The sequence below is a fragment of the Phocoena sinus genome, chromosome 17, assembly GCF_008692025.1.
Source record: "Phocoena sinus isolate mPhoSin1 chromosome 17, mPhoSin1.pri, whole genome shotgun sequence".
NCBI lineage: Eukaryota > Metazoa > Chordata > Mammalia > Artiodactyla > Phocoenidae > Phocoena > Phocoena sinus.
This window is the reverse complement of record NC_045779.1, coordinates 28290686-28306819: the sequence shown is the minus strand read 5'-3', so window position 1 is coordinate 28306819 and position 16134 is coordinate 28290686. Positions and strand designations below refer to the sequence as shown.

Sequence of the window (16134 nt, the reverse complement as noted above, 5' to 3'; positions counted from 1 at the left end):
CTTTGCCATACAATGTTCTTTTTGATTTGCAGCATTGTTTTTGAACTTTTCTATTCTACCTTTATTCAGCTATTTTTCAATATTATTCAGTAGACTAGGTACCCTGAACAAAGGGATTGTGTCTGTGTTACCACTGCATGCTCACTGTCAAGTACATATATGGAATAGAGTAAGGCCTCAACACAGATTTGATGTATAAATGAACAGGCTTCTCTGCTCTGATCAGACCAGTCTAGCTACAGGCCAAACTCACAGAGCTATTTATCAACCTAAAATGCAGGGATTTCTGGATCCTTTTCTGCTCTGTATTCTATTCTGGACTTAGGAGCCCAAATGATTCTTTTAACCTTTAAGTTGGATCATATAATTCCTGTGTTCAAAACCTTTCTTTGTTTTACCATCTAATGTAGCATAAAACCAATGGACTCAATCACCTCTAAGCTCTGTGATGTGAAATCTTGGCTTTTCTTTGACCTCATCTACTTTTACTTTTCTTTCCCTCATTTATTCCAATCCAGCTACACTGCACCTATACTACACTTTTCCTGAACACACCAAGTACATTCCTGCTTCAGGGGATTTACTTCCTGTCCCTCCTGCTCAGGATGTTTTTCCCATAAATCACCTCAAGTTTCACCCCCTCACCTACTCCACATCTTTGCCCAAATGCCACCTTACCAAGGAGGCTTCCTGATCAGCCTATTTAAACACTCCTATAAAACCTCACCAGTTCTTCTTTCCTTCTGGATTTGTTTTCTACTCGATGTGTATCATCATTATCATCTGCAATACTATACATTTGCTTGTTAATTAGCCTATTGTGTGTCATCCCCCTGAACTGTATAAGCTTTTCAAGGACAGGACTTTCAGTTTTCATTATTTACAGCTGGACTCCTATTGTCAGGAATAGTGCTTAGCATAGATTTGGTACTCAGTAAAGAACTGAATGAATAAATGATCTGCCTTCTTTACTTGGAAACTGGAGCTAACTATACCTATCCTGCAGTTTTCTTGTGTGCATTAGTGATAGTGCGTATAAAGATATTAGTACAGTGCTGAGAACATAGTAGCAGATTAACAAATTATACCTTAAAACATTTTTTTAATTTTAAGGTGAAAACCTGGAGAATACCATGTTTCATTTAATTCCCCAAATATTTATGGAGAAATAACCTGTTATGGACAGGTACCATTTGTACAGGATATAAAGATAGAGACGGCATAGTCCTTATATTACAGATGCAGCACATAAACATGAGGGCTATTTTGCATGCTCAGGCACCCCAAAGTCTTTCATGAACCATATTTAAATTCCTAAAGTGGTTCTATGTATCTCAAGGGCTGATAGAAAGACTTTTCATTAACAAATAGGAAATGCACTTATAAATCCCTCCTCTGCAAAAATGGCTTAGAACATTAGAATAAGGCATCTCTCTTTCTCTAAGTTATATTCTTTTCTAGGAATCTGAACATCTCTAGGAAAGGTAGATTACAAACTTACAGACTTCCGACAGATTCAAAGATCCAAATTTCTACCTCTTTATATGCTATTTATACCACCCACATCTCTGTGTCTTCAATATGCATATCTCTATCTACCTATGCACAAACATTGTGAAAAAAATCACGTACTTTTATCATTCTGAAATATTTTTAGCCTACAAAAAACATAGAGAAGATAAAATAAACACCAGTGTAACCTACACTTAGTTTGATATGTATTTGATTTAAAACATATGATTCAAATATTTTCCTAATAACAAATATTACAGCTGCTATTGAATACTCTTATTCTATTCTCCCTTCTTTGCTCACCAGAGATGACACTGAATTTGTTGTTTCTTATTATTTTAAGCTTTTCCTTTAAGTTTTACAACTATTAAATCCTGGATATAAATCACAGATATGGTTTCATTCACCTTCATATTCATATTAAAACAAAACAAAATAGGATATCTCATTTAAAACTCTGGATGCCTACCTTCTCTTGAAAAATCAGGAAACCTTGCCAATCCAGGTCTGCATTTCTGAATTAGGCAGCCAGCTGTATCTCCTCATCAGCATAGTTGCATTGAATGTCTGCTAACTTACTTCAGGCCCGATTAGTGCATTTATATTTCTTATCAGGCCTCTGCAGGCATTTGCATTTGTAATTTCTGTTCTCTGAACTTTAATCTATTTAAAATAGTTTCTTCTTATTTTGTTTCTTTTGTGTGTGTGTGCATTCCTGCTTTGAAAACTATTCTTTTATTGAAGAAGATGGATGCAAAATCGGTATTTTCTCCTTCCCACTATCACCAGTGCCCAGTTTACCTAACTTCCCAAGCAGTGGGCCTATTGTCCCATATTTTTCTTGAATTGAATGCAGCAACAAATGCTCCTTTTCTTTCCCTTTATGAGACTGATGCTATTGTTAGAAGTTTACACTCTCCTTCTCATCTCTTAAAAATCTTCCTTTTCATTTATTAAACTAAACCTTCAGGGATTACAATCCCCACCAATCTATATTTTGTTGATCTGGTGTATATTTTATTCCATCCTTGTCATCAAAAGAAATTCTTAAGCCAGGAATGGGTAATGAATAAAGAGAAAGACCCATGGTTTCATGTTTCAAGGCCTGTGTAGAGAAAATCAAACTCTAGTAACAAATAATTATTTTGGACATCTGAATTATTCATTTTATTTTGAGAATAGTTAATGAATACCTGAGAAAGGATAATGCTCTTAATTTATAATAATGCCAGGTTATAAATGCTACACTGTTTAGTGACTACTATGAGGACGAATGGCAAGTTTGGAAAAATATCCACGTGTGTATTTTCTTAATACACAATACCTGCAACACTTCCTTTCTGGAGCACCAGAATACCCCAGGCATCTATTGGCAGCAAACCAAGAAATCACTCTGTTGATTTTATTCCCTTGTAGAACCGCATACATGTTTTTGCAGCTTCAGAATTCAATCACAGCAGTTACAATTTCTCCAATACCAATTATGGCCAAAACCAGTGGACTACATTGTGTTTTTCACATTCCCTTAAAAAGGAAGCACATTCCTGATACAGACCCCTAGGTTCTAGGTTTAACCCCTAGGTTAAAGTCTTTAGCAAATTGCTAAAGACTTTAAATAGGAAAATGTGATATATTTCTTTTCTTTAATAACAGAGTTCTAATTCTTTTTTTTCTTCAGAACTTTTTTTGATATTCCTTGTTGGATGAAATTGTATAAGATTTTGTTAGCTTATATTTGAAAGTCATAGAGAAAGAAGATAAATCACTTTAAAGGAATTAAACTAGAAAAATAAGAGAAAACACAAAGCTGATTTTAGACCCTCGATTTCTTTGAACAAAAGTGGCTTTAAATCTACAAAGTGCTCTTGGTGATGCTAAATGTTTTCTCTCTGCTCTTTAATGAAGAGCTGGCAGTCATTTAGTGCAGAGTTTTAGCTGGGCAGAGCATAAATACCTATGTTCAGGTAGTTTTGCTTTCTATCCTGAAATATTTTCTTAAAATTCTATATTTGGAGTAAAAAATATGCCTTCTAGAAATATAAACCATAGTGTGCCTTCTTTCATGGACTGAGGGCCATCTGATTTTCAATTACATGACAAATTAACATGTTCCAGAATACAAGTCATTCCATGAAAAGTTAAGGCATAAAGAACATATAATATGCATATTAAAGTTATGCTACTTTCATTATTGCATTGATTTTGTGGCATTACAGCTTACTTAAAAATTCAAACCAGGTATTAAAACTAAGTGCACCCCAAAAGAAAGATATACACCAACTTTGTTTTAAAAGAAACAGTATTTATTAAGAAATTATATGCTGAATTTTCCTACAGTCTGTGAAGATGGTTTCTTCCATTTCCACAGCACAAGACAATGGCTAAGGGCATCTGGAAAACACTTGCAATACCAGGGAATGGAGAGTTCCTAGTAATAGGAGATGAACTGAAGTGATGTATGTACTAATTTGAACTTTTGGATCCAAAGACAAGGCAATCATCCCTGCCAATCTAGTTCTTACCTGTCTGGGCATTAAAACCTGTCCATGGAATCTCCTACCCAGACTGAAATATTGGGTAATAATTGGGTCATTTCAGTTCAGTCAAGCAGAGAATGCTCAATTTAATCACAGGGTAAACCAACAGTCCTTCAGCTATTGAATTACATCTGAAATATTTGCATTATTTATTAATAAAAATGGTGCTTATTGAGGGCAGAAATAAAACTTTTCAAGTATTTTATCCTTATGATCTGAAGTACTTTAAACTATAACTTAAAAATAAATTATAAAAACTAGCATAAAATGCATCTTTTCTTATATGACATTGTTGGAAATAAGTTTTAAGTGTATAATTGCAATATCACCTGACTTTTATATATGACCAACAGTAAAACATGCTAATCATAAAAATAGCTTTTACAAATATACATTTGTATATGGTGTTTCCCTTACCATTCATAAATGTCCTCCACATTTTAAGACTTAAAAAAAAACGTAATTAGCAAAGGGAAAAAACACATTTACAATCTAAACCATAAAAACCTGACAATTATACAGCTTAGAACATAGAAGAAATGGAATTTCTAAAATTGGACAATACTGTCCATCTTATTTGGGTTTTTATAAATTGAACCAAAGATGCTGTTATGCAGTAAGAAGCCTCCTTTCATATTTCTGGGTGCTGTCACAGTTTCTTTTCTGCTTTTATGGCATCATTCATTACTTCAGATCACTTTATCTGCAGAAACTGAGAAAAGAAAAAAAGTATTTTAAAATATAGAGATTTATATTTCATTGCTGATAGCATGCATAAATAAATAAGTTGGAATTTAAGGCTTAATCAGGAGAAGGATAAAACAAGTCTTAAGGACAAATACTTTTGAGAAGCTTAAGTTCTCAGATCCTTTATTGTACACAACACTAAAATTATTTATATTTATAGCATGATATGATTTTTAAAAATCCAGCTAATTTACTGACTGAGATCAACAATTATTTTTCAACCTGAGTTCTTGTCCTGGTCAGAAGAGAACCACTTGAAGTTCTAGGCTAGGGAAAGAGATTTGGGTTGCTCATGAATCTTTGCTGCCCCTAAAGAGTGAACATAGGATATTTTTCCGCTGGAAAAGGCTTTGAACAGTGCATTCCTAAGCCTTACGTACCTGGGATAAGAGAAAAAGCCAGTACAGGACTCTGATTTGAGTTACACAACCTTGGTTGCGAAAGAAGAAAGCTAGAGGCAGGAAGGACAGTGGAAGACTCATGGTGCAACCATGAGCCAGAAAACACCATATAAGAGTCAAATTTCAATTGGTTGAAAAATTGAATTGAGAAATTGAATATGAAGATAAAATAATGTAAGTTTATTTAGATTAGTAGAGAAAGGCATTTATTTATCCTAGAATCCTATTAAGTTCAAGGTCTTTCTATTTAAGTAAAAAATATAATTACACCAATTATCCAACAACTTCAAAGGTTTTTTGCAATTAGATGGGAAACCTATGTATATGTCTTATGAACCAAAGACAAGCAAATCAGTTTGGATGGGAGTTGCTGCGAGAAGGACATCGTGCATCAGTTATCAATATTGGGGGAGAAGAATACCTTGTAGTGCTCCTGGTTATCAGTCCCAGGGGAGAAATACAAACATTTTTGTCTTTGTGTTTTGGTATCAGAGTTGTCAAGGAAAACCTAACACAGTCAAGTGTTGGATGGAATGACACTTTACAGCTCTAATAGTGTGTGCTGGTCCACTATAGATAATGAGTCTCCCTGGCAGTGGATGGAGGGCAATTGGTCTATGACTATCCCTGTTGCTACTGTAGAAGGACCTGGAACCCACTCTCATAGAGTCTGAAATACTAAAAGATGGAGGTGTGCCTGAGGACCACTGATGCACACATTTAAGCAGGACAAAGGAACACTTATTTAGCTTAAAACAGGGAAAGTATTTCCATACAAGTCTGTAAGACTGACTGCATGGGCTCTTTATTTCTCAGTAAGAAAGTACTCCAGACTCAAGGCCCATTCTTATGTGGCTGAGTGAGGACTGACTGATCATATGTACAGGCTACCCTTTCCAATAGTTGCTGACTCCTATGAGTAGCTAGACAATTAGGTAACTTGACCCTTTATTAAAGTTTTGAGTCCTGTGATATAGAGCTTATGAAAAAGACTGATATGGCAGTTGAGGTGGTGAGAGTTGCTCTGGGTGTCTGCAGCTTCAAGTCATATGTCCTACCAAGATCACAGTCGAAAGGAACTCAGTGAACCTGGATGGTATTTTCTCTTCCTTCATGGGTGTGTAACTTTCACACTCAAGAATAGATGTACACCTCAATAATTTTAGTTAACTGGATGTCATCTTCCTTAGTGAGTACATGTCTTTTAATTCTAGGAAGATTTAGAGTTGAACATAAAATGTTTACAAAAACAGAAATCAGAGTACTAATATTTTTGTGTTAAGAAATCTGTGAACATTTGGTACTGTAAACATGTTACTTCAGATAATTTAGTCTATTAATGTGACAGTCTTATGATTTCAGCTTAGAATATGCAATTAAAAATTGAGATATAAGATTGCAGTTTTGTGATCTGAAATCTTATATCCACATCTTATGTTCATGTGTGATATTAGAAAGTCTAAGAAAACTTTAGGCCATCATATTGATACATGTAACTTACTAGATTTTAAGAATTATCTCATTCTCAGAAAGATTTTATTTGTTAAACCAGACAAATGAAGTACTTAAAAACATGATATATAATATGTAAAAGTTTACAAATGTCATTTACCACATTTAATTAACTAATCAGGGACAATCATTTTTCAAAGGACCCTTAGAAGTACTTTTGTAAAACTTGCTCTACTTATAAATATAATCCTACTAATAAATGCCTAACAATATTGATTAAAAACTTTCATAAATCAAACAACTAAAAATAACAAAATATATACCCTTAATAGTCTTTTCTCCAGTCAAAGCATTAAAAAATCTTTTATACCCAGGAAAGAAAATTTCATGGGTGAGGCCTAAGTACATTTTGATATTTTGATATTCTCTCTCTCTCTCTCTCACACTCACTTTTTGCTTCTCTCCCTCAGTCCCTCTTTCTTTTTCTTCTCCCTCTCTTCTTCCTCATGCAATCTATACTATATCCTTACTGATCCAACATATATGTATTTTTAAAAATGAAAACGTTATTATTTGTGTTCTTTATGTAGTGCCAGGCTGTATGCATGTATGTGGGAAGAGTAATTTAATCTTTAAAGCACAAAGTCTTGAACTTAATGGTTCAAAGTCAGTGTGCTACTTTTTTGCATGGCGTAAAGGAGACTTTGTACATTTCCTGTATATGCATACCAAAGATCATCCCTTATCAATGCAAAATGAATACCTTAATAAAGAGAATTAAACTTAGCCTATAGAATGGTACTGACATGCAGACACAAAGCATTGTGGTTTGGGGGTTTTGATGAATAACACCTATGTGCAGGAAGGAACCGAGGCTCTTTATATGCTCGCATTGCACTCTTTCCTTGAAGGCCTCCATTGATCACATTTTTATTACATATGGAAGATGCTTAAAATGCTGCAGCAGCTGTGTATGTAAAGTTTACTAATCATTGCGTTTCTTCAGGTTAAGTGATGGCAGGTGACATTAATTTAGTATATTCTAACACCATCCTGCTGGTCTCAAAAAAGGTAATGAATGGTTGTTTAGCAATAATCCATTTTGTTAGGAAGAAAAATGCAGCCTGCAGATTTTTTTGTGCATATTCCATTACCCCATTATGATTTCTCCTCAACCCTTCCTTTATTCCTTGATGGTAAATGATTAAATAAAAATAATTATCCTGGAAAGAAGAAAGGTAGGTTTGGAAATAATTTATTGAAGTTTTACTTCCTTGTCATAAAACTTCAAAGCATTTGCCTGTCAGTAGTACAAGACAAAAGCTTCATTAACTTTGCACTGTGAAATATGGATACAAGTCATGAATAGAATTCTCCTTATCTAAAAACAACAAAATATATTCACCCTGGGACTTCCCTGGTGGCACTGTGGTTAAGAATCCACCTGCCAATGCAGGGGACACAGGTTCGATCCCTGGTCTGGGAAGAACCCACATGCAGTGGAGCACTAAACCCGTGTGCCACAACTACTGAGCCCACATGCCACAGCTACTGAAGCCCACGTGCCTAGAGCCCGTGCTCCACAACAAGAAAAGCCACTGCAATAAGAAGTCCACACACCGCAATGAAGAGTAGCCCCCATTCGTCACAACTAGAGAAAGCCCACGCACAGAAACGAAGACCCAACGCAACCAAAAATAAATAAATATATATATAAAAAGAAAAAAAATATATATATTCACCCTGCTTTCCATAGAACTTGTAGTCTGAGAAAAGACTAGCTGTTTGCTTCTAAAGGCATGAGAGGAAGGAACAACTATGACTTTCTTGCTGCTTTTTCTCAAAAAAGACAGCCACTTAAGGAGCTGATTGGTTTAGTATAATGTGAAATTAATTGTGCTTTCCTTCTCTTGACTAGTGGGTAATTTATCTTCTGGCTGTATAGGAGCTTGGATGCTTTTAAAATAAATTCTCCTGATGATGAATTCTTTTTCAAGTCTCAATCTCTCCTATTTCTGAAAAACAACAAAAAAAGCCACTCAAATGGGCTTAGTTTGTATTGAACCAAGCAATTTACTTCTATTTTACAAAGATGAAAAAGATAGTATTAATCTACAGGGAAAGCACATTTAATTTTAAACCTCATGCATTAATATATTTGAAATAAAATAAATACAGCAATATATTGAATAAATACACCTTATTTAGAGTTTTACCAAAAAATCCCCATAATACTTTTAAAGAAATATTCTTTCTTTCATGTCAAAAATGCTTCTGGTTATCTTTTTTCTATTTGAGATTTATAATTAATAAATAAATATAGATAATCTATATTTCTAAATAGCATCTACAGAGTAAAAAAGGTAAATGAAAATATGTGGGTAATGCAAGCTATATAACATTTTATGGAAAAGCAAGTCTCATGAACAAGAATAATCTATATTTGTTGTCACCATTAATTATGTTTATTGAGTAATTATTCAGCCATTCACTTTTTATAGATAATGTGAATACATTTGGCTTTTACAAATCCCTTATTACAAATGAGATCTAATTCAATTCAATTCAAATTTCTAAATAACATAAACAGATTTCCAGGAGTGACTGTTCATTATAAATTAAAACTTACCTTCTATTAATAAGCTCTTGGGGCCAAAACTGCATTATACTGTAAGGTGAAAGAATCACATAAGAAAATCCATAATGGAATGAAAACCAAGAGGGCCGTAACTCACCAGAATGGTACAAATGAAGGCAGCTGCTCTACTATGTGATTCTTGGAGGCTGATAGTCTCCAATCCTGGTGATAGGGGTAGAGTAGGACAACTAAATAGTTTAGAAATCCCACTAGGGAATTCAAGATAGAAAGGGAGTTTTAAGGGAGTTTGGGAGACTGTTATAAGCTAATGACCACTCAAGGAAAGAATCCAGTAACATAGCAACAATCTACACTACCTTGAAGGAAGACCAGGTACATCCAAGCACCAGACACACTCAAGCCACAACCCGTGATAGTTAAAACACAAGACAATAGATATGGCGTCTGAATTTTGTGACATGAAGTCAGACAGTTAATAGTCCTTGAAGAGTAGCACTTCTTCATGTAGTCAAGACAGAAATATAGGTGGAAGGGGACATTATACCGAAAGCTGAGATGAATTACCATATTTTATTCATAGTATATGTTACCATCCTTTTGCTAATAATATACATTTGATTTAAATAGCACCACGATAGTCCCAGTTAAACCACATAGGGTCAAAGGAGGAACTAATGATGTAAGCATAGACGTCTGCTCAAGAATGTGGAAGAAGGTGATCTTCTCTCCCTCCCCACTTTTGTTTATGAAAATAAAGTCCTCTCAGTCCTTGAGGCAGAGCCCCTACCACCTGCCCACCTGTATATCTCACAAGCATCTATGTTAATAAACTCATTCTTTGCCTGCCACTTTGCTTCTCACTGAATTCTTTCTTCACCGACACAAAATAACCTGAGCTTCAGTAAATCCTGACACCAGATGAGCAGTTTCAATTAAAATACAGGGGGGTTGAGTCCCCTCCTAAGTAAGGGATCATGGGTTCAAGTCCCAGTATGAGTTTTGGCTGGTTCGAGTCCCACCTGAAAAGGAGTGCAGTTTCACTAGGGTGATGACCATTTAGGGAAGGAGGGTGTGGAAAACAGGAGAAAACAAGAGTGTAGTAACCAGCCAGAAATTTGGAAATAAGATGAACAAATTGTTTTCTGAGACTATAACTTGAAGACCAAAACTGAACTGATCAGGGCAGAAAATATGCAATGTCACTTAAGACAGGCTGAAGATTTTAGGGTTTCTGAGACTTGATTAGAACATAAATGAAGATTATTAAATCAGCCAAAGGAAAATATGTGTTGATCTGAGAGAGACTTGTTTGGCACTGCAAGCACAGAAAAACAGGAAAGTCTCAGAGGGCAGTTTAGTTGTGCCATTCAGGGGCTGTCCACAGGAGAAGGTGGCCAGACCCTGGAAGTGCACTTGGCCCATAATGACAGGTATATTCCTATTACAGACATGGACACATCAGGCAGACTAAGAACATTCAATTAACACTCTGTTCTAAATCCATGCTTTCCAAGTAGAGCTTCTGATTACAATTCTGAGCAGCTTGATTTACTGGAGGAGAATGCTCAGGCCAGAGAACATTGGGCTAGCCTCTCTTTCAGTTAGTCTCCCTATAAATGAATAAACAGATCTTCTGGGTTGATTTGCCAGCCTATTCCAGATTGGTTAACATTTGTCTGAGGTGCTGTTCCTGTCCCAGCCTGCTGACAAAGAAGTTCTGGGAGCCTGGGAGGCTAGCCCCAGGTTATGGACTGTGGAGGATGGTAACGAGACCTTGTGGATCTGCTTTGCCAGCTGATTTCTCCTGGTTTTACCAATGCTTGCCATGTGCATTTCAAGGTCAGGCAATATTGATAAAGCTACATGACAAGGAATAGAGGACTTCATCAAATATGAGCAATAAGGAATAATTCAAAAAGACACATACACCCCAATGTTCATTTCAGCGCTATTTACAATAACCAGGTCATGGAAGCAACCTAAGTGCCCATTGACGGACGAATGGATAAAGAAGATGTGGTACATATATACAGTGGACTGTTAGCCATAAAACGGAAAGGAATTGGGTCATTTGTAGAGATGTGGATGGACCTAGAGACTGTCATACAGAGTGAAGTAAGTCACAAAGAGATAAACAAATGTTGTATATTAACTCATATATGTGGAACCTAGAAAAATGGTACAGATGAACCGGTTTACAAGGCAGAAATAGAGACACAGATGTAGAGAAAAAACGTATGGACACCAAGGAAGAAGGAGGGTGGGATGAATTGGGAGATTGGGATTGACATATATACACTAATATGTATAAAATAGATAACTAATGAGAGCCTGCTTTATAGCACAGAGAACTCTGCTGTACAGTAGAAACTAATACCACATCGTAAAACAACTATACCCCAATTAAAAAAAATTATCTCCTCCTGCTATAGGTGAAGATATTAGGCACAGACAAGCTGAGTGACATGTCCAGGTAGTTGGTCTAAGCCCTGACTAGTTCTGGGATCCTGACTGCTATCAAAAATTCTTTTCGTTACACTGTTGGTTCTCAAACTTTAGTGGGTCTCAGAATTACTGAGTGGATTTGTTAAACTGAGATTGCTGAATTTCTGCTTTTTCTAGTGTTGTGGGCTGAATTTTGTGTCTTCTCCAAATTTGTATGTTGAAATTCTAATGCCCAATGTGATCATATTAGGATGTAGGGCTTTGGGGAAGTTATTTGATCATGAGATAGAATCCTCAAAAATTGGATTAGTGTCCTCAGAAAAAAGGTCTCACAGAGTTTCATCACCCCTTCTGCAATGTGAGGACACAGTGAAAAGACATCAGTCTATGAACTAAGAAGTGGGCTCTCACCAGACACCAAACCAGTCAATGCTGTGATCTTGGACTTCCCAGCCTCCAGAACTGTGAGAAATAAATGTTTGTTGTTGATAAGCCACCCAGTCTGTGGTCTATTGTTATAGTAGCCTGAATAGTCTACTAATAGACAACTAGGTCTGAATGAGGCCCAAGAAATTGCATTTCTTTTAAGTCTGTAAGTGATGCTAATCTGGGCATCCTGCTCTTTGAGAACCACTTTGTTTCACTGTTGAGAGGCGTTCCTTGTGGGTCACTCACATTCCTACATGTCTTGCTGAGTGTGCTAACATCACAAAACTGACTATTTTTTCTCAAAGCCCACTTCTCAGAATTATTTATTTGGCTGGCAATCCTGAGAACTGAGGACCGTATTCAGGAATGTATCACATAGTTCTGCAATAAATCTAGTTTCCCTCTGGACAAAGAACAGGTGTGCTTACTGCTTGCTAGGAAATTAGATCTCCTAAACTCAAGGTCTCTCTCCTGCGATGCATGCAAACTCTACCTGGCCTTCCGTCTCTGACGTGGGTCTTGGGTCAAGGAAACCAGTGCAGCTATCCTGATACTTGTACTCTCTTGCTGTGAGTAGCAGTCTTTTGTTTCAGGAGTCTTCTGTCTTTTATCAGCATCCGTGGAACTAGGGATGTTTAATTTACTAGCTTGTATAGTTATTTTGGTGGGAGTTCTCTGGCTTCAGTTGTCCTAAATACCATCAAACTTATTTAAGTTGGGTGCAACTTGTGACCCAGTCTGTAGTGCACATTAACTATAGTGATTCTTGGCAAGTTATGACTCCACTGGCCAACTGTCTTCTGGATGTATTACCTGGTCACTCTTACTGCTTCTTTCCTATCTCCATCTCATTTTCTCTCTCCTTACTTATTTTTCCCTCTGATTCCTAACAGTTCAGTTTTATAATCCACACCCATTATTCTGGCCATTATTCCTATGTCTTTATCTTATTCTCCATCTCTCTCTCATGACCAAGAGACAAAACCTTAGCTATTTATACTATATTGGATCACAAATATCCAAATCATTAGATTTTGTTATTCCATAACCAAATGGAAAGATGTGAAAACTGGGAAAATCAGTCATTTTCTATAGCATCATTGAATTTACTACATAAGTAATGTTCAGATGTTTGGTGTCCTCTCATAAAATGAAGGAAAATACAAAACAATATTATAAAACCATCATAAAAGTAAAAGGAAAAAGAAAATGAAATTAATGTTAATTTAACTTTATTTACCAAATTCAAACAAATTGTGTTCTTACAAATGTTCTAAAGTGATTGCTAAACTTTTGACATTCACGTTTTAGTTTATGACATTGATTGTATAGATACAATATAAAGAGTTTTCGATATTGAACTGAAAATAGCGTGCTAATGTAAAATTACAATTAGAAATGTCATATTCTTTATGGATATTTGGTTTGGGACATGGCTTGCTATACATGATTAAAAAAATATTTTCAGAGTTAATTACATCATTTTTGTATCTAATTGCTACTATCTCTAACAAATACATTAGTGCAGTAATAGTCTTTACATCTAGACACACAGATAATTTGTGTTTCTGGAGTACATTTCATTTAACTGAAATAACAAATAATATTCAAATAAAAGGGGAATAGTATCTTCTCTTTTGGGTTCATCATAGGAACAATTTGTTTAGTGTGGTAAAGTGCAACAATGTCAGAAGACATACATTGTCCTCTCTATTGTCACTCCAGAAGCATTAACAAGTCAGAGTAACAGAGGAGTTAAGCAGGTTACCTAGGATTGTAGAATGATCTTGTCTAACCTCCCAACCAAAGCAGCAGGGCTTTCCATTGCTGGTGGGAACATAGCTTTGCCTTGACTAGCTTAGGGGGATACAGAACTCTTTACCTCACAAGGAATCTTGCTCCATTTGTAGATAATAGTGGTTAGAAGAGAATTTGCTTCATTGACTCTAAATCTGCTAATTGGCTGAACTATATATTGAGACAAACCTAGAGTGTGGTGACAAATCAGACAGTCAGACAGAATTTGAGAGGTATAGAAGTACCAGGAGATTCCCGTCTATGGGACATGGATCCAGGTCATTTCTCCAAAGGTAGTAAGGGAGAGGAAGGCAGAGACCAACTCCAGGGGGAGGTGAACGGTATCAGAACATTAGAGCAGGAATCTGAAGAATAAGATTTTCTTGTTTTGATTCATTTATTCATTTATATTTTGGGTCCCCATTTGTTCCCAGGAATAAGGAAGGATCCAGTTATTAGAATAAACCTAGAGAAACTAATAAGTTTACAGTAAGAGAGACAACAAGAATGTCTTACAGTCTGAAGCATCTGAATTACTTAGCTAAGACTCCCTTGATTTGCCCCAAGTAGAGATTGGGTTTGGGCTATTCTTAGAATCTGGGACTGGATTAACACTGTGGGTATGGACCACAAGCATCATAATAACTTTTATTTGTATAGTGTGTGAAAGTTTATAAAACACTTTATACATATATTCCCATTTGAGTTTTATAAGAAACCATTGAGGTAGGGTGTTGGGAAGAATCATCCTTATATCAGTCACAAATCCTTGGATCAGGCAGTGAGTGTCTTGACTAAATCAAACCCAGGCTGCTTTATTTAAGACCAGTGACTTCTCTAATATTCTGTTCTGCCCAGATGTGAGAACAGTAAGCAGGCAGACTGGGCACATCATTAATTTTAGCACAGGTGATCTCAACTGGGATGTGAAAATATACTGGTGCTCCTATGATGAGTGGGACGAAAGAGATGGAATTACTGGGAAAGTACTAGGATTTGCATATAACCTCCCACCTGCCTTTCTCTGGATATTTTTTTTGAAGTCCTGTCTTGAATTAATTCAAAATCATTTAAATTAAAAACTTGCTTTAGGTATCTGTCTAAAGGAGAACACCAAATCCTAACCACTAGACCACCAGGGAACTTAGACCTCTGTCTAAAGGAGACTTTTTATGTTGTAAAAATACATTTGATTAAGAAAAAAGAACATTTAACTTCAGAGTAAAATTATCTAATGTGGGTTACAAGTTTTATTATTTAAAAAGTCTGTGTAAAAATTTAATGGTTTACTACTGAAAAATAATTGCTAAATTATATGATTTACCAGAGCTTGAATGTTCTGTTATACAAAGTATTAAAACATTTCTTTTAATTTTTCCCAGACTGTTCCCTGATACTTTCTGAAGATAATTATAATTGTGTTTTGAGTGTTTTGGGCTCACTGACAATCATATTTGAGTAGCTGAATTGATAAATTATAGTAATTTTATTTGGCACATAACTTGTATTTGATCATACATTGATTTCTGATTTCTCATGCTAATTATACAGTGTCTAACAACAATTAGCTACTCCCAGGGCTGGTAAAGATAATGATAATTTTAGGATAATACTCCAAATTGCTTAAGTTAATTCCAGTGTTAGAAGCCAAATGCTGATTAACGCTAAGATTATTATGAACTTTGAAATTTTACACATTTTACTGTTTTCTACAGTTCTTTGGGTAGTTAGTTTTGGTACCACAAGAAGAAATATTTTTAAAATTACTTTATATATAACTGAAAATGTGATTTAGAATTGATTGGTTTAGAGGCTGAATTTTAAAAGCCATTGGAAATTGTATAGTTAATTCATGACTATTCAGAATATCTGGGGGAAGATTTTCATGGTTATTTAACAATTCTCATTTAATTTAATTAAATTTACTGTTTACACCTGTCAAAGAATTAGAAAATAAAATAGCTTCAATTTCAAAATTGAGCAAAATTAATCTGAGAGAGCAAGTGAAATGAAAGAAATAATTATGCTATTATTGTATTAATAAAGCCTTGTTTTATCAGTATATTCGAGAAATACAGTTAATTAAAAAAAAACTTAAGCTTTGGAATATTATCAAAATACTCTTAGCACTCAAATTATGTTAGATGTAATAAAATCCTGAATGACTCAGAGAGATTTCAGAGTCATAGTGCCTTGGATTATTATGATTGTAAAA

At 35.3% G+C, this 16134-nt stretch overlaps 1 protein-coding gene across 12 annotated transcripts in view; it reads right to left on the bottom strand.

Annotated features, from left to right (window-relative positions):
- Positions 1-3793: 3793 nt before the first annotated feature.
- RALYL (RALY RNA binding protein like) overlaps positions 3794-16134 on the bottom strand; it is a 900595-nt gene continuing 888254 nt past the window's right edge. For all 12 annotated transcript variants that reach the window (XM_032610288.1, XM_032610292.1, XM_032610297.1 and 9 more), the window contains one exon: positions 3794-4761. In XM_032610288.1, the coding sequence (XP_032466179.1) occupies positions 4744-4761 (18 nt within the window). In that variant the 3' untranslated portion in view covers positions 3794-4743. The remainder of the gene's footprint in view (positions 4762-16134) is intronic.